This window comes from Erinaceus europaeus, chromosome 1 (assembly GCF_950295315.1).
Source record: "Erinaceus europaeus chromosome 1, mEriEur2.1, whole genome shotgun sequence".
Taxonomy (NCBI): Eukaryota; Metazoa; Chordata; class Mammalia; order Eulipotyphla; family Erinaceidae; genus Erinaceus; species Erinaceus europaeus.
Genome location: NC_080162.1, coordinates 90,001,742 through 90,020,190, shown reverse-complemented (window position 1 = coordinate 90,020,190; position 18,449 = coordinate 90,001,742). Strand labels below are relative to the sequence as shown.

Genomic DNA, 18,449 nt, shown 5'->3' with positions numbered 1-18,449 from the left:
GTGAAGTTTCTGGACACAGTCTGAGGTGAAGCATGTTGAGGTGGCAATCATTGTGTTGATTATGTTGTGATCGGCACATGCAATATTATTTGATATGGATTGGGAGAGGCATGCTGGAAAGTGGGCCCTATCCTAAGGTTCCAGGACTGGGGGAAGTAGGGGCTTTATAGTGGAGATGTGAGGTTCCTGCTTTCTTAGGGTTAAAAAGACAATGGATAGTTATCATCACATTATTTGGTAATTGGGTAAACTTTGAAAAGTCCCTTTGTTAGGGTTTGCTGTATAATATTCATATTCTATGAATTCTGGAACCATCCTGGGCCTTCCGGACCCCCGGGCTCCCCGCCGAAACTGGGCACACGAGATCTCCAGCTGCCGGTCCAGTCTGAAGACAGACAAGCTGGAGTACGCAGAGACTTGTGCAGAGATCGCAACCTGCAATTCCTAGAAGTAGAGCTGCTTGGGAATGAAGCTGTGCGGGAAGCCACCGCCGAATGGTGACCCCCCCCCAACAACTAAGACAGTACAGATTTAAATTCGTGTTTAAAATGACATGTCTTTGTAACAAAGGTTTCTCTCCTTGTATATTAATGACCATGTTTATGTGTATGTTTAAAGTTTGGTAAACAGTAGCTTTAAGGCTAAATTTTTACTAGTCAAAGTTAAATGAAAAAGGTTTTCAACGTAATTCTCATAAAGATAAAATTAACTTAAAGTCTAAGGTAAAAATTAGTTAACAATCAATATATTTTAACTAAGTTGGTCTAAACAAAAGGTTAAATAGACTTGTTGATATGTAAAACACTACCTTCTCTATTAGAAATGGTAGATCGCACTATGGCTATGCTAAATATTCTCATGTCTGAGGTTTCCTCTCCAGCCCACACCTAGGGTGTGTCTCCATCTTGAATGGGTGTAACAAAAGGTTAAAAGACATTGTTGATATGTAAAAGTCTCAAATTCCTTTTCTATTAGAAATGTTAGATCGTGCAGTAGATATGCTAATAACAAGTTTTGTTTCATAGTAAGTAAGTTGCAGCCAGCTGCCTTTGGGACCCTAGACTGTTCTCCGCCCCCATACTATTGCCCGTCGAGGCAAGTGGTCCCCCAGAGGCAAGAAATGTTTTTTTTTTCAGATATGGGCCCCTCATTTAGTTAAAAAGAAAAGGGGGAATTGTCGTATGCTTTACATTGGTTTGTCCTAGCCCTCCCCCCACCAAGACAATTGGATGAGTCCTGTTAATTTGGCAGGCCTGCTTGGCCCCGCCCCAAGGAACCCCGGGAGAGGGTTCCTGAGTTCGAGAGTTTCAGGGTTTCAGAGTAAGAGAGAGTGCCAGAGTTGGAGAGTTCCTGAGTTCCTGAGTCCTAGAGTTCCTGAGTTCCTGAGTCCGAGAGTTCGAGAGTGTCAGAGTTCCTGAGTTCCTGAGTTCGAGGGTTTCTGAGTTCCAGAGTAAGAGATGGTTCCTGAGTTCCACAGTGAGGGAGAGTGCTTGTGCCACAGCAAAGAGACAGCAGAGTTCTGTTTGGTGATTAGTTTGTCTTAGCTTATGAATCGTTGTTCCTGAATAAAGAAATACAGCTTCCCTGCCCAGCCACTGTCTCCGCATCTCTGTTACCCGCCCGTGAAGCTAGCCGGCCCGGCAAGAGCCTCCGAAATTTTAACAACACTTCCCTATGTTTTTGTTAATTAATCCTTTCTTAAATAAAAAATAATAATAAATAAAAAAGAAAAATAACCCTAAAAATCAATCTACAGATTAACTTATTCCAAACATGCTGCACAAAACATCCCTGCCTTCCTAAACAAATAAAAAACAATTACAGAATGCAGCTATCAGACATCAACTCAAGACATAGAGAGAAGAAAGAAAAACAGATAAAGTAAACTAAGAAAAACCAAACCAGACTATTCTCACAGGAGAAAAAAATAAAAACCAAAGTCTATGCAGCACTATCAGAGAGATTGGTCAAAGTAGTCAACCAATCTGAAGAAGCTCCAGAACCCTTAAAAAAAAAAACAGTTTTTTCAAAGTGTAGTAAAGTGACCTTGGATAGGATCAGATCAGGTAAGTATAGAAGAGGAAGGCAAAGCTATGCTTTGACTGCACACTCTGTTCCAGAAGTCCTATCAGCCTTGTGAATGTCAGCAGTCAAGGGTAAGCGGACAGGGTGTGTAGCCAGCTTGCTTCATCTGGACCCATTTTCTATAAAATACCAGCACCTTGTTGTACTGCTTACTAGTTTGTACCATGAAGCTCTGGATCCATCTCCCAGTTCTACTTCTCATTATATACCAAGGACTTCAGGCTGAAGCAGGAGTACGTGGTACGTAATATGGGAACAGAAAGTGTAACCTGGGAGGAGGGCTGGGGAGATAGAAGCACAGGTCTAGTTCTACTCTCACAGCATTAGGAGTCATTTCAATTCATCAGATATATTTGGGCTCATAGGAGGGATGAGGCTAAAGAAACATGGAAACACAAACAAATTGTGGCCTAATCATGACCCTAAAGGCTGGAATAGTTCAGATAACTAGGGGGTGTTGGTTCTTTTACTGAAAAATGCAGGAACCTCTGAGAAGTACTGGTCTAAGGTTTATAGGGATATTGGGAAGGTCAGAAGTACCTGTTTTGGTAAGAATCTTTATATTTATATATGTTCATGCATACAGAGAACAAGTCTGCTAATTGACATATTAGTGATAATATCTGGAAATGATTTAAAAGACAGCCTGTTTTTATAAGTAGGTCTAATTTAACTAAACTCTTGCTTTCTAAATTTGTCTCAGTTTTCATGCTCACCTTGCTTGACAGAAATACCAGCCCAGATCAGCAACCTACCTTATTCAGTGAAACCTTATTAATTAGTACTTTTAAATTATATATACATACATATCTATAGCTATTAATACATATATTTAGAGAAAGAGAGTGAGAGATAAAAGATAGAAACACAGATCAGAGCCCTGATTATCTCAGTCTTATAGTGGTGCTGGGGATTGAATTTGGGAACTCAAAACCGCAGGCATAAAAGCTTCTTTGTATAATACTATGACCTCCCCATCCCACTAAAGTTTTTTTTATTATTTTATAGTATCTGTCTTTTCTTTTCTACTTGAAGATGAAATTAACAAAAAACAGGGGTTTTGATTTACGTTTCTTTTTTTTTCTGTGATGTTTTTTGAGTTTTTTTTAGTTTTTATCTGTAAAAAGAAAACACAAAAACCATATGATAAGACACAGTTCCCACCACCAAAACTCTGTATCTCATCCCCTTCTGTGATGGCTTTTCTATTCTTTATCCCTCTGGGAGTATGGAGCGAGGGACACTATGGGAAGCAGAAGATGGAAGGTCTGGCTTCTGTAATTGCTTCCCCTGTAAATATGGGCACTGGTAGGTCGATCCATAATCCTAGCCTGTCGTTCTCTTTCCCTTGTGGGATGGGGCTCTGGGGAAGCAGGGCTCCCGGACATATTGGTGTGGTCCACTGGCCAAAGAAGTCCTGTTGGCATCATGTTAGCATAGTTCCATAATCCAGCTTTCTAGTCCTTTTTGCAGCCATGGCATCATCTCCCCAGGCAATAACTTGGATATACTTTAATAACAGATGTCAGGCTAAAAAAATTGTGTAGTTATGGGCCTTTTGGAATATAACTAAAATAGGACTACTGAATATCTACAAAACAGAGACACCCCCCAACTCTTCATCTGAATTATTCCACCCTTTAGGTTCATGATTAGGCCACAATTTGTTTGTGTTTACATGTTTCTTTAGCCTATGAGCCACAAATATATCTGATGAATTGAAATGACTCCTAATGCTGTGAGAGTAAAACTAGACTCTGTGCTTCTATCTTTGTTTTATGTACTTTATTGGTCTATTGTCTGTAGAAGTTGAGTTCTAAATATAATGCAGCTCAATCATTCTCACTTATTTTCTTATTATGGATAGAGACCGAGAACTGAGAGTGAAGGGGAAGATAGATGAAGAGAGAGAAAGTTGTAACACTGCTTCACTACTCATGAAGCTTCCCCTCTGCAATTGGGGTATGGGCTTGGACCTGGTTCCTTGTGCACTGTAATTGTGGACTCTAGGAGATATAACACCACTAACTGACCCTCTATAATGAATTCATTTTTTGTTTTTGTTTTAACATTTATTACTGGCTTTTAATGATTTTGTTAGTGATATTTCAAATTTATATTGTAGTAGGTTTATATTTTACACTGTTCCCTCAGAAGAGTTCTCTATCTCTATCCTCCTCCAACAGAAACTGCAATAAATCTCCCAAGGTCAAAGATATGAACTGTCTATCATCTGTCTGTCTGTCTATCTACCTATCATCATTACCTATCTACCTATCATCTATTTATCATCTGTCTATCATTACTTATCAACCTGTCATCTATCACCATCCATCTATAATCTATCACCATCTAGTTATGATCTATCATCTGTCACCTATGTATCTATCATCTATCATCTGTAACTATATATTTTTGTTCATTTTATTCACTTTTATGTCCTTGCCTTCATAGTCTTAGTAAGTCGCCTATCACTATTTCTGAGTGTCCATTTTCCTCTTTTCTCTGTGCAAATAAAAAAAAATGCCTGACTTCTTCTGGTGTTTTCTAGAATCACTTCCTTACCAATGATGGTATAAAAACAAAGACTTCTGGTAACAGGCATTTCAAGTCCAGGTGAATTTGTGAATCAGAGCACTCTGGCTCAGATCCCTCTATCAAGTTCCACTCTGGGAGTATGGACTTATATATTTTTAAGGTGCAGAAGAAAGGGGATCCGGATTCTGTAATTGCTTCACTAGGCATAGAAGCTGGCAGGTTGAGCCATACTCTCAGCCTGTTTCCACCTTTCCCTAACAGGGTAGGGATTTGGAAAATGAGATTCTGAGACATGTTGGTGAGGTCATGTGCACAGAGAGATCAGTATGGAATCATAGTGGCATCTGCAATTGGTGAGTGAAAGGAAGTAAGATATTAAGCAGCACTAAATGTTTAATAAAAAGGAATAAAAAATATAAATAGAGCAGATGAGAATATGGTAGAAAGGAGCTAGGATGTCTATTTTAGATATGTCTCATTGTATATGGCATTTTTTTTCACTGCTAACCAATACTGATGCTCAGTGCTAGGCATATTGACTACAGAATCATCATTATAGGGTTCTTATCTCCCAAATATTTTTAATTTAGAAGGGAAAGACTGAGCTGCTACTGTTTATTGATGCTTTTCCATTTACCATTGCTATCAGTGTTTGTTTTCAGCCATTAAGCTCAAATGTGGGTACTTTACTAACGTTTTCTAGTGAAAGAAACTAGGTGTCACTATGTGGTTCATTTGTTCAAAGCACACAGAAAGAAAACAACTGATTCAAGTCAGGACGCTGTTTTCAAATTCAAAACCATTCTTCATTGCACTAAGAGTATATGTCCTACAGTAACTATGACAATGTGGGTGGTAAATATGGGAATGTAGTGCCTACAAGGGGAATATTTGGGTTTGGTCTCTCTCATCTTATTTCTTTGATTAGGAGCTGAGTCACAGATTTGCTTCCTTCGCCCAATTTTTGGATCTTGTCAAGCCATGAAGCTTCGATGGTATTACGAAAACAGAAAATCTAAATGTCTCACATTTACCTATGGAGGTTGCAAAGGCAATGCCAACAACTTTGAGAGTGAAGCAGCATGCATGCATATCTGTGGAAAATTCGCTCACCACTAAGTGGTCTGGGAACTACTTTATAAAAATAAAAGCATTTGTGAATGAACAATTCACTTAAATATCATGTCACCTTTTTAATTTTATTAGTGATTTACTATTGATTTACAAAATTATATGCCAACAGGGATTTACTTCCACACTGTTCCCACCACCAGAGTTCTGAATTCTCACTTTCCGTACTGTAAGAAATCACAGTTCCCCTAATATTGTAGACATGGACCAACCATTATCCTTTTTATATATTTTAATCTTTATTATTTATGGGATAGAGAGAGCCATAAGTTTAGAGGGAAGGGAATGATATATGGAAAGAGAGACAGAGAGACACCTGCAACACTGCTTTATTTATTTATAAAATGGAAACACTGACAAGACCATAGGATAAGATGGGTACAATTCCCATCACCAGAGCTCCACATGCTATCACCTCCACTGATAGCTTTCTTATTCTTTAACCCCATGGGAGTATGGGCCCAGGGTCATTATGAGGTGCAGAAGGTGAAAGGTCTGACTTCTGTAATTGCTTCCCCTCTGAACATGGGCATTAACAGGTCAATCTATACTCCCAGCCTGTCTCTCTCTTTCCCTAGCGGGGCAGGGCTCTGAGGGAGTGGAGCTCCAGGACACATCGGTGCGATCATCTGTCCAGGGAAGTTTGGTTGGCATCATTCCAGATGGTAGCATCTGGAATCTGATGGCTGAAAAAGATTAACATATAAAGCCATACAAATTGTTGATTAATCATGAACGTAAAGGCTGGAATATTGCTAATGAAGATTTGGGGTCTTCATTTTGGATATAGCTTGTAGGTCTATTTCAGGTATATTTCAGAGGGCCCATGACTTCATTAGTTTTTGCCTGAGCCTGTTGTCTGATATGGAGGTGGGCCATGGTTATTATCTGAGGAAATGATGTCATGGCTGGAAAAAGTGCTAGAAATCTGATCCAGCTTTCAAGAGTAAGTTTTTAATCCTTAGGTTTGGTAATGGAAAGATCAACCCTGGAGAAGGAAAGGATTTCTGGTGTCTGGTGAAATGAAAACAAAACAAAACAAAATGACAATAAAACACCAGGAACCAGAGAAGACAGTGGAATGAATGAAGAAATGAAAATGCTATAGTCATGTTCAATTTAAATATCTGTAAGTAGCATGAGATAGATCAATTGTCATAGCAGAGTTTTCCTTGAGTAAAAACCCCGAATTGAGCACTGACATCACATAAGAGATCATCATGACACCAGGGGAAGCTCTACAAGTGATAGGGTATACCCTAGTCTTCTCTTGTTCTCTCTCTCTTTCTCTCTCTTTCCTTTCTTTTCTTTCTTTCCTTCTTTTTCTAAAAGTATGACAGGCTGGGAATATGGATAGACCTGCAATGCCCATGTTCATCAGGGAAGCAGTTTCAGAAGCCAGACCTTCCACCTTCTGCACCCCATAATGATCCTGGATCCAAACAACCAAAGGAAGCTATCAAAAGAGGGGACGGGATACTGATTTCTGGTGGTGGTAACTGTCTGGAATTGTAAGCCTTTTTTCCTATGGTTGTGTCAATATTACCATTTTATAAATAAAAATTCAAAAAGCTATGTAAAAGTTGACTCCATGGCAATAGAATCACACATACCTTGAAAAACACTGCATTATTTATTAAAGTCCTTTTCCACCACCCCTATGATGACCAACCAAATCCATGCTTACCTCTCTTTCCCATGAAATTCCCTGAATGTCTTATAGGAATCAATCAAAGATTTTTGCAGTCTATCCTTTTTGAAATTTTATATTTACATTATTTTTGTTCATTAATGCAGAAATCTTAGCTTAAACACATCTCTCTTATTTTGACCAAAAAAAACCACATTCAGAAACTACTCAGTAGGTGCTTATTTTTAATTAGTCTAATAGAAGGCATAACGTGGAGGAAAGTGGAGACCACAGAATTGCTTTTCAGTGTTAAGGTTTTAAACTACGATGAACATGATGTCTCAGTTTTGGAGAAAGGAAGGAAGAGATAGATGAAAAAACAGAGGGTGAGTAGAGGAAGGGAGGGAAGGGAGAAAGAGAAGAAGAAAGGAAGGGAGGACTCAAAAATTGACTGATAGCCTCAGCTGCCTCTACTCTGGATTCACCTTGCTGTTTACATCAAGGAGGGGTTTTGCTTTGTTTTGTTTTTAAACTAGAGCAGTGCTCAGCTCTGGCTTATGGTGGTGTGGGAGACTGATCCTGGGACTTTAGATCCTCAGGCATGAGAGTCTCTTTGCATAATCATTATGCTATCTAACCCCTTAAGGTGGGTTTTCTGAGGCTGCTTCCACTCAGACAACTTTAATGGCTGACAGTTTAGACAAGGCTTATTCCTGTCAGATAAAAGACTTTCTTTTCTTATGGAAAGTTAATGGTCTACACAGAACTTTCCTGAAAGCATGTGTTTCTTACACAATTCATTCCTTCTCTATTTTCACAGTGTCAGATCTACATAGTAATATTCTGAAGCATCCCTGGATCTTATTTCTATGTCTTCCTTTTATCCAACACAGGCTTTCTAAACTCTGTGTTCTTATAATCTCTGGTTAGATAATGCAAATCTCTGGTTCGTATATTCTCCAGATTTCATGATGGATTCAAACAGACATGAAAACATTGTTCCTTTGGAAGTGAAAACAATATTCCCTTTTCTTACCCTTGTTTTAGTTATTATTGTCATTATTGATGTCGTCGTTGTTGGATAGGACAGAGAGAAATGGAGAGAGGAGGGGAAGACAGAGAGGGGGAGACAAAGACAGACACCAGCTGACCTTCTTCGCCACCTGTGAAGCAAATCCCCAGCAACTGGGGAGCTGGAGCTCAAATAGGGATCCTTCCTCCAGTCCTTGTGCTTTGCGCCATATGCACTTAACCTGCTGCTCTACTGCCCGACTCCTGAACACACATGTTACAGTGAGCAGGAGCTCCTAGTCGTCACGTTCACGAGGAAAGCTTCATGAGTGATGAAGCAGGACAGGAAGTATCTCTCTGTCTCTCACCTTCTCTATCACACCCTTCCCTCTTGACATCTGGCTGTCTCTACCCTATCAATAAATATAATAAACAAAGGAAGTAAAAACAAGAGTCTGGTGAATACTGAGAAATGATGATCATAAAATATGTGAGCACTCATGCAGGGTACTCACACTGAAAGCTCCAAACTGGAGAACACATCATCAAGAGCTGACTGTGGGGAAGTAGAGAGAATCAGAATGAACCTTCAAGATTAAAAGACCCCAGCCACCGCTAAAGTACGCCAAGCAAACAGCCAGAAACCCATGTATGACCACTTTCTTTTTCTAAACTGAAGTATGGAGATCAAATACACAGTTCCACAATGGAAAACTACTTGTATCAAGAATAAACTAACAAGTTGTCTGCGAGGTGGCACAAATGGATTGGGCTCTCAAGCATGACGTCCTGAGTTCAATCCCTGGCAGCACATGTACCAGAGTGATGTCTGGTTCTTTCTTCTCCTATCTAACACTATAGGTAAAGCACTCAATTCCTAAGGTAAGAAGGAAATATAAAGTAGGCTAGAGATATTTTAGGGGGTTACATTGTGGCTCATTCAGTAGAGCACACAAATGATGATGCTGAGGATCTGAGTTCAAGCCCCAGTTTCCACCTGCAGGAGGGGATTTCCATAAGATGTAAAACAATGCTGTGTCTATTCTCTCTCTTCCTCTGTTCTCTATCTCTCTGTATTTCAGCACCATTATAGAAAAAGAAAGAGGAAAATAACCTCCAGGAATGTTAGAATTGTGAGGGACTGAGTCTTATTGATAGCCCTGGTGGGAAAATAAAGCCCTTGGAGAAGTTTTATCTCTCTCTCTCCTACTAATATAAGGGGTAATGCCGCGGACCACTCAGTGGATGAGCAGCAGGAGGGTTGGGGTCTTGAAGGCAACCTCCCAGGTGGGTCAGGAGTCGGCGAGGGAGAACAGATAGACACCACACTCTATTGGAGGGTGAATCTGGACTCATTTTAATAGTGAAACTGCATTAGCTTTTATACTTTTTTCAGGTTACATTCAGGTTGCCTAAGCAACCAGCTCATAAAGAAGTAACAATAGTCTTGTGGCTTTGGCAAGCTACATGTTATTCCTCTATAACTGTAAAGAATGGGTAAAATACTTTGTATCATTCTGTTCCCAGGGGAGGTCATACCCAGAATTGTTTTAGACTTTTGCTGAGGGCTATCTCTACCATTAATCTTCTATGGGGGCATACAGATCTTTGCCTAGTCGTGGACCACTGCTCATCTAGGTCTGGTACAGTTTAACTATTAATCTTTTTTTGTTTCAATATGTCAACTTGTACCTGGGAGGTCTCAATCACTGTATTGTTTCTATGAGGGGCAAGTCATAACATGACTTGTTTTGTTCGTCTATGTTGACCCACCTTCTCCACTTTCATAATGTAACTTTCAAATATGCTCCTGTGTAAGGGAGAGGGGGGTGCTTCTGACTCTCCATTCCCACCAGGCACTGCCAAAGCATTATTAATCAATTGTGACAGTATAATTGTTTGTAGCAATAACGGGGGGAGAATGCGTCGACCCATTCCCGTCTTTCTGCCCAGCTTCTTTGAAGTCTGAATACAGGTCCAGAGGAGATGACTTTGTCAGTCTCTCTCGTGGTTGTGACAGGGCGGCGTATGGTAACATTCAAACATACCTGTATTTTCCTCTTTGGATAGGAAAGTGAGACTAGAGCCACTGTGGAAGGAAGAATCATGGGTGAGATGGGTGTCTCTGGAAAAAAAATCAGACCTTCCAAGCTCAGTTCAGAAAGGGCAGGATAAGAACCTTAAAGGGACTGTGGAGATAACATAATGGTTATATGAAGACATTCTTATCAGTGGATACAGAATCTAGTGATCAACCACTCTTTTGAAAATTAACAAGACATTCATATATTTCAAGGTGTTCTGCTCCAAGTTGCTGACAGAATAGCTCACATGGATAGTGCACTGCCCTGCCATGTGCCTGGCCAGGGTTGGACATAGCCTCCATAGCATGGAAAGAAACTTGCTGTATTTTCTGTCTGTCTGTTTCTCTCCTCTCTCTGCCAAAATCTGAAAAAATATAAACAAACATCTACAAAAGTTACTTTAATGGAATCAAACACACTTTTCTCTTATGATCTGTGTATATTTGTAAAGCACACTCAGTAATAGCCAAAATTTGAAAGCAACCCAGGTGTCCAACAACAGATGTGTGACTGAGAAAGTATGGTATATATACACAGTGGAATACTACTCAGCTTTGAAAAATGAATTCACTTTCTTTACATCATCTTAGGCAGAGCTTGAAGGAATCATGGTAAGTAAATTCAACCAGATAGAGAAGGATTAGTAGTGGATGATCTCACTCAGACAAAAGTTAAGAAATAAGAACAAAAGGGGAAATTCAAAGCAAAATTTGACTGATTGGGCTTAGTACACCAAAATAACAGATTCTGGGGTGAGGGCTTTCAGGTCCTGGTGAACAATAGTTGAGTAAGACCAGATGTGAGTGGGATCCAGGTAGTGGTGCAGTAGGGTAAATGCACATGGTGTGAAGCGCAAGGGCTGGCTTAAGGATCCTGGTTGAAGCTCCTGGCTCTTCACCTGCAGGGGGTTCACTTCACAGGTGGTAAAGCAGGTCAGCAGGTGTCTTTCTTTCTCTCACCCTCTCTGTCTTCCCCTCCTTTCTTGACTTCTCTCTGTCCTATCCAACAACAATGACAGCAATAACAGCAACAATAATAACAACAATGACAAGGGCAACAAAAAGGAAAAAATAAATTTAAAAGACCAGATGTGAGATTAGAGTGTTTTTGCAGAAAATTGAGAAATTGTACACATGTACCAACAAGTGTATTTATTGTTTGCTGTAAACCACTGAACCCCCAATAATTGTTTTTCAAAGTTACTCTAAGTAACTTGGTGTGGTGACGATGGTTGAGCCCATATATTACAGCGCACTAGGATTCATTTTCAAGCCTCTGATCTACAACTGTAAGGATTTTCCAGAGGGAGAGCTAGAACTGTCACTGCATAAGCAAAACTGGGCAGTGTAATTACTGAATAGGTTGTTTGTGCATGGCATGATGCTATAGAACACTTGACCCTGCTGAATATTCTGATTTCATAATATAAAAACTCTTAATTCATTAATTATTACCCTATTAATTTAAGCTTCATATATTTTCTATTTAATCATTCAAATAAAAAAACTTGAAATGTGAAGGGAAAAATCATACAGTACTAAATACTACAACTAATTTCAAGTTCTGTGTCTATCTATATAATATGACAGATATTCATATTTATTTACAACTTGTGTCAGTTCTGGAAAGCATTCTAAACCAGCATGCTTTATCTAAATTTAGAGTTGAGAACATTTGGGCAAGACAGATTAAATGAGTCACTTATGGTCACGAGCTCCTGGATGCAAACACAACCTCATGATGAAGTAGGCTCACTATATAGCCATGTAGCCTACCACATTTTTTTAAAAATTAAGATTCATATAGGATTAAGGAAAGAAAGATATTGTGTAATTATTGGAGACTAGAGAACTGGTGACATTACTAATCAAAATAACTATCCATTGTTTTATTGAACCCTAAGACAGCAGGAACCTCTCATTTCCACTATAGAGCCTATATTTCCCCCAGTCCTGGAACCTTAGGGTGGGGCCCACTTTCCTGCATGCTTCTCTCATTCATATAAAATAATATCATATCCACCGATCGCAGCCTAATCAAAGCAACGAGTACCACCCCAGCATGCTTCACTTCAGACTGTGTCCGGAGACTTCAGGTGTGGAATGACAACCCTTCAGCTTCATCACTCAGGTTAGACCTTTCCTTTCATAGTATTCTCTAATTCCATTCCAGGTGGTCCACTTCCTAATAAAGTCCCCAAACCTAGATATAGTCCAGGTCCCCTGAGATAGAGCAGATGTTCGCATGTGTCCATAAACCAGGGAAAAATATATACCTGAAAGCAGAAGTACACAAGAGTCTGCAGTGACTACCCCCCAACACTTCATCTGCACCATTCCAGCCTTTAGGTCCATGACTGTTCAACAACTTGTTTGGCTTTGTATGTTAGCTCTCTCTTCGGCCACCAGGATCTGGATGCCAGCATGATGCTGACCAGACTCTATGGCTGACAACCCCACCAAATATATCCTGGAACCCCACTTCCCCAGAGACCCACCCTACTAGGGAAAGACAGAGGCAGACTGGGAGTATGGATTGACCAGTCAATGCCCATGTTCAGGGGGGAAGCAATTACAGAATCCAGACCTTCCACTTTCTGTACCCCACAACGACCCTGGGTCCATACTCCCAGAGGGATAGAGAATGGGAATGCTATTGGGAGGGGATGGGATATGGAGATCAGGTGGTGGGAATTGTGTGGAGTTTTACCCCTCCTATTCTATGGTTTTGTTAATGTCTCCTTTCTTAATTTTTTTTTAAAAAATGACTCTATGAGATATACTTGAGTCCTTCTACACTGTTTTACATATTCTATTTAAGAATAATGAATGGTCATAGTCTTCAAGTCCATAACACTTTTTAAATTACAAAAACATTTTTCTTTAGAAACTAGCTAAGGGTATGGATCATGATGTCATTGCCCTTGTCTAGTGGAGAAGCCAAACCTCCCATCTTCTGCATCCCATAGAGATCTTTGGCCCATACTCCTAGAAGGATAAACTATAGGGAGCCTTCCAATGGTGCAGATGGGGTACAGAACTCTGGTGGTGGGAACTGTATGAAACTGTACCTCTCATACCACAATCTTACCAAATATTATTAAATCACTAATAAATAATAAATCATTTTCTCTTAACTACTTGAGATATTCTGGTATATGAGAGACAGCTCTAATGAGAATGCATGGAGTAACATGAGAATTCAAATACTTGGGGAATGAATGAGTGATACAAAGAAGTCTAGGCTAGAGACACCAAGGTTCATACTGACTCTAGAAGTCATTACGCATTTAAGTATGGTCAGTGTTGTTTGACCTTGCCTAATTCAAGCAATGGGAGTTTTAATCCTGTGTCAATCCTGAGGGGACTTTAGGGGAGGTAGTGTATGTAGTGTATTTTATCTAATTCCTGGGATGTTAAGGCACTGAATATATGCTAACTCTGCTTTTATGACTGGGAAAGGCCTTTTTAATGTGAAGTGCAGTGAAATAATCATGTTCAGAGTCATATCAGATCAACATAGAAGAGGAGGGTCAGATCTGTGCTTTGAGTGCACTCTATTCAGAAGTCATGTCAATCTTCTGAATGTCAGAAGTCAAGCATGAGTAGGCAGGATGTGCAGCTAGCCTCCTCATTATTGGCCCATTTTCTTTTGTTTCTTTTTTTAAACTAGTGATTTAATAATAATTGACAATATTGTGGGATAATAGGGGTGCAGTTCCAGACAATTATCACCACATGATCCCCTCCATTGGAAGATTCCCTTTTCTTTATCCTTCTGGGAGTATTGGCCAAAGATCTTTATGGGGTGATGAAGGTGGAAGGTCTGGCTTCTGTGATTCCTTCTCCACTGGACATGAGCACTGACAAGTCAATATTTATCCCCAGTCTGTTTCTATCTTTCCCTAGTGAGACAGGGCTTTGGTGGGGTGGGGTTTCAGGACACACTGGTGAGCTCATCTGCCCAAGGAAGTAAGGTTGGCTTCATGGCAGCATCTTCAGGTTTGGTAGTTAAAATGCAATAATCAGAACAAATAGTTTAATAATCAGGAAACAAAGGTAAGAATAGAGCAGATGACATATGTGGTCTTCATGTTGGGAGAAGCTAGACTTTCTTTTTTAGGTATATTTCAAGGAGTCTATAACTTTACTAATTGTTTCCTGAGCCTATAGTTCACATGCAGTTGAAAATATTGTCTGTGAAGATGGTGTCAGAGTTCTGAATAGGACCAGGATTAAGGCAGAGAATAGCTCACAAATATAGAAAAAGTATACAAATACTGTCAATAGGCCCATTTTCTATAAAATACCAACTGGAGGTATCAGGTAGTGTCGCACCTGGTTGAGTGCACATATTACAATGTGTAAGGACCGAGATTTGAGCCCCTAGTCCTAATCTGCAGGGGGAAACCTTTGAAAGTGTTGAAACACTGTAGCAGGTGCCTCTCTCCTTCCCTATCACACCCTTTCTTCTCAATTTCTGCCTGTTTCTAGCCAATAAAGATAATTTAAAAATTCTAACTGAGCTATATATCAATTGCACTATGGTGTCTATCTGCCTCCCACTTTTGCTTCCCACTGTATGCCAAGGTCTTCCATCAGAGCAAGAGAGTATTGATATGTAATATGGGACCATAAAGTGAATCCTAGGTAGAGGGTAGGGGCACCAAAAAGCTCTAAGAATCTAGTTCTAATTTCATAAAGAGGGGTCCATTACCGTTCATCAGATATATTTGGTACTCTTACATGTGATGAGGCTAAGAAATAAGCAAAAATGCCCTAGTATCAGTTTTGTATTAATATGGAAGAAGTCAAAGATAATAGGAAATGACAAAAGAAAAGTACTGTATAGGACTGAGGACATAATATGAAGATTATGCTTTCATAAGAAAAGGCTATCATGCCTGAGGCTCTGAATTGCCATGTTTAATCCCCAACATTATCATAATCTAGATGTCAGCAGTGATCTGCTCTCTTTCTCTGTTTGTCTAACTCTATCTCTATCTCAATATTTATTTATTAACTTACAAAAAGGAAACATTCACAGAACCATAGGATAAGAGGGGTACAACTCCACACATGTCGCAACATCAGAGCTCCATAACCCATCCCCTTCCCTGATAGCTTTCCTATTCTTTATGCCTCTGGGAGTATGGACCCAGGGTCATTATGGGGTGCAGAAGGTGGAAGGTCTGGCTTCTGTAATTGCTTCCCCACTGAACATGGGCACTGACAATCCATACTCTTAGGCTGTCTCTTTCTTTAGTGAGGAAGAGCTCTAGGGAAGTGGGCTCCAGGACACATTGGTAGGGTCATTTGTCCAGTAAAGTCTGGTTGGCCTCATGGTAGGATCTGGAACCTGGTGGCTGAAAAGAAAGTTAACATATAAAGCCTAAAAAACTGTTGACTAATCATGAACCTAAAGGCTGGAATAATGCAGATGAAGAATTGGGGGAAGGTGGTCTCCATTTTGTAGATAGCTAGTAGGCCTATTTTAGTTATATTTATCTCTATATTTAAATAAACAAGAATTTTAAAATGCTGTATAATTAAAAGTGGTTAGCCAAATGAGGCTGTTTGAAAATGTGGACTGGAATTTATACCAAGCAAGGTGAGACTAAAAATTGAAAAGAAATTTTAAGATGAGAGATTTTTGTATAGTCAAGTTAGATCAACTTACACAAACAAGATGCATCTACCATCACCATCTATCCTTCAGGTAAATATTAAAATTTGAAGTTTAAAGTTTGCATATGGATGAAGAAAGATGAAGTATATAGTACAGCCAATAGGATCCACTGGAAGTAAGGATGGATAGATTTATCTTCCAAGATATAGAATTTTTTTTTTTAAAAAATAGTCACCATGCAAAATCTTATTGGGAACATAAATATGTGTTTCTCAGTCTATTAATTCATGACAAGTGAGAAAAAAGAGAAAGAGAGAGTAAAAGGGACTGAGCATTGTTCTAGAAGAAGAGCCATAAGACTCCAACTCAGGACTGCATGCTAGAATCCAGTGCTTTAGCCATTGTGCTCTTTCATAGACTGCAAAAGTAAAAACTTATAAATATATGTTTCTGGGTATTGCCACTATGTGTATGTAAATGAGCATCGTTATTTTCTGGATGCATGAACAGACTTAAATGAACATTATAGATTATTACAAAGAAAAGTACTTATGACCTTCCCAATAACCCTATAGGCCATAGACCAGTACTTATTATAGTTTATTGCCTGTTTCAGAAAAGAGTACGAACATCTCCTGAGTTCTTGCTTTCTTCCAGAAATCGTGGGTGTGTTACTTGCAACACAATTTAATAATTTGTCTTAAAAAAAAATCTCAGGAGTCGGGCACTAGTGCAGCAGGTTAAGCGCACATGGCGCAAAGCCTTGCAAGGACCATCATAAGAATCCCTGTCCGAGCTCCTGGCTCCCCACCTGCCAGGAGTCGCTTCACAGGCGATGAAGCAGTTCTGCAGGTGTCTGTCTTTCCTCTTCTCTGCCTTCCCCTCCTCTGTCCATTTCTCTCTGTCCTATCCAACAACAGTAATAGCTACAACAATAAAAACAACAAGGGCAACAAAAGGAAATAAATAAATATAGAAAAAATTAAAAAATAATCTCTCCTAATGAAAGAACTACAAAACTACATCAATAGTAATACAATAATAATAGGACATTTCAACACCGCACTCTCACACTTATATTAACTAAGCAGACAATCAACAAAGAAACAAAAGACTTAATCAAAGAGATGGATAGACTCGACCTCCTGGACATTTTCAGAGTTCTTCACCACAAGAACCTGAAATACACATTTCTTTTATATCCAAACAGCACATCCTCAAGATAGACCACATGCTAGGTCACAAAGACAATATTAACAAATTCAAGAGCAATGAATCATCTCAAGTGTCTTCTTAGACCACAGTGGAGTAAAACTAACACTTAAAAACAAACAGAAGATTATACAGGGACAATAAGGATGATAAAGAACCTAGTGGGGATTGTATTGTTATATGGAACACTGGCAAATGTTATGCATGTAGCAACTATTGTATTTACTGTTGAATGTAAAACATTAATCCCAAATAAAGAAATTAATAAGAAAATTAAAATTAAAGAAGATAAAAAAACAGAAAATTGCTAAAAGTCTCAAAATTCGGATACTCAAAAACATAATGCATACTATCTATTGGATCAAAGAGGAACACTTCAAGAAATCCATATGTTTCTAGAAAAAATGAAAATGAAGACATAAGCTATCAAAATATTTGGGACACAGCTAAAGCAGTACTGAGAGGGAAAACTCATAGCCATACAATCACTCATTTGAGGACAAAAAAAACTTCAAATAAACAACCTTACTACATGCCTAGAGGACTTAGAATAAGAGGAACAAAGGAATTCTAAAGTAGCCAGAAGGACTGAAATCACTAAAATTAGAGCAGAAATAAACAACATTGAGAATAAGAGAAACATACTAAAGATCCGTGAAGACAAATGTTAATTCTTTGAAAAATTAAACAAAAATAAAAAACTCCTAGCCAGACTCACTAAAAAAAATGGGCGAAGACTCAAACAAATAGATAGGGGAGATATCACAACAGACACCACAGAAACCCCCAAAAAACATGTGAAGCTTCTACGAACAATTTACTATACACCACCAAGCTAGAGAATCTGGAAGAAATGGGAGGATTCCTAAAAACATATACCCTTCCAAACTGAACCAAGAAGAACTACAAGACCTAAATGGGCCAATCACAAAGAAATCGTAACAGTTAAGAATAGTCTCAAAAAACAAAAGTCCTGGACCAGATGGCTTTACAAATGAATTCTACAAAACCTTTAGAAAACAGTTAATACCTCTACTTCTAAAGCTTTTCCACAAGATCAAAGAAACAGGAACACTCCCTTCCGCCTTCTATGAAGCCAACATCACCCTGATACCAAAAGCAGATAGGGA

The 18,449-nt window shown here is 39.1% G+C and overlaps 1 protein-coding gene and 1 long non-coding RNA gene across 5 annotated transcripts in view; one reads left to right on the top strand and one right to left on the bottom strand.

Moving 5' to 3' along the window:
- LOC132538203 (uncharacterized) overlaps positions 1-18,449 on the bottom strand; it is a 481,696-nt gene that overhangs the window by 159,402 nt on the left and 303,845 nt on the right. The gene's annotated exons all lie outside the window — the stretch shown is intronic.
- LOC132541919 (hemolymph trypsin inhibitor B-like) overlaps positions 1-18,449 on the top strand; it is an 85,865-nt gene that overhangs the window by 55,398 nt on the left and 12,018 nt on the right. Inside the window, exons 1-2 of one of the 4 annotated variants that reach the window (XR_009553030.1) lie at positions 2,183-2,325; positions 4,885-4,976. Coding sequence is in view for 1 of the 4 variants with exons in the window: in XM_060203482.1 (XP_060059465.1) it covers positions 2,250-2,325 (76 nt within the window). In the remaining 3 variants the exon portion in view is untranslated. Of the gene's footprint in view, positions 1-2,182; positions 2,326-4,684; positions 4,784-4,884; positions 4,977-18,449 lie in introns of those variants that run through there. The other 3 variants (XR_009553032.1, XR_009553033.1, XM_060203482.1) reach the window with 3 other exon arrangements.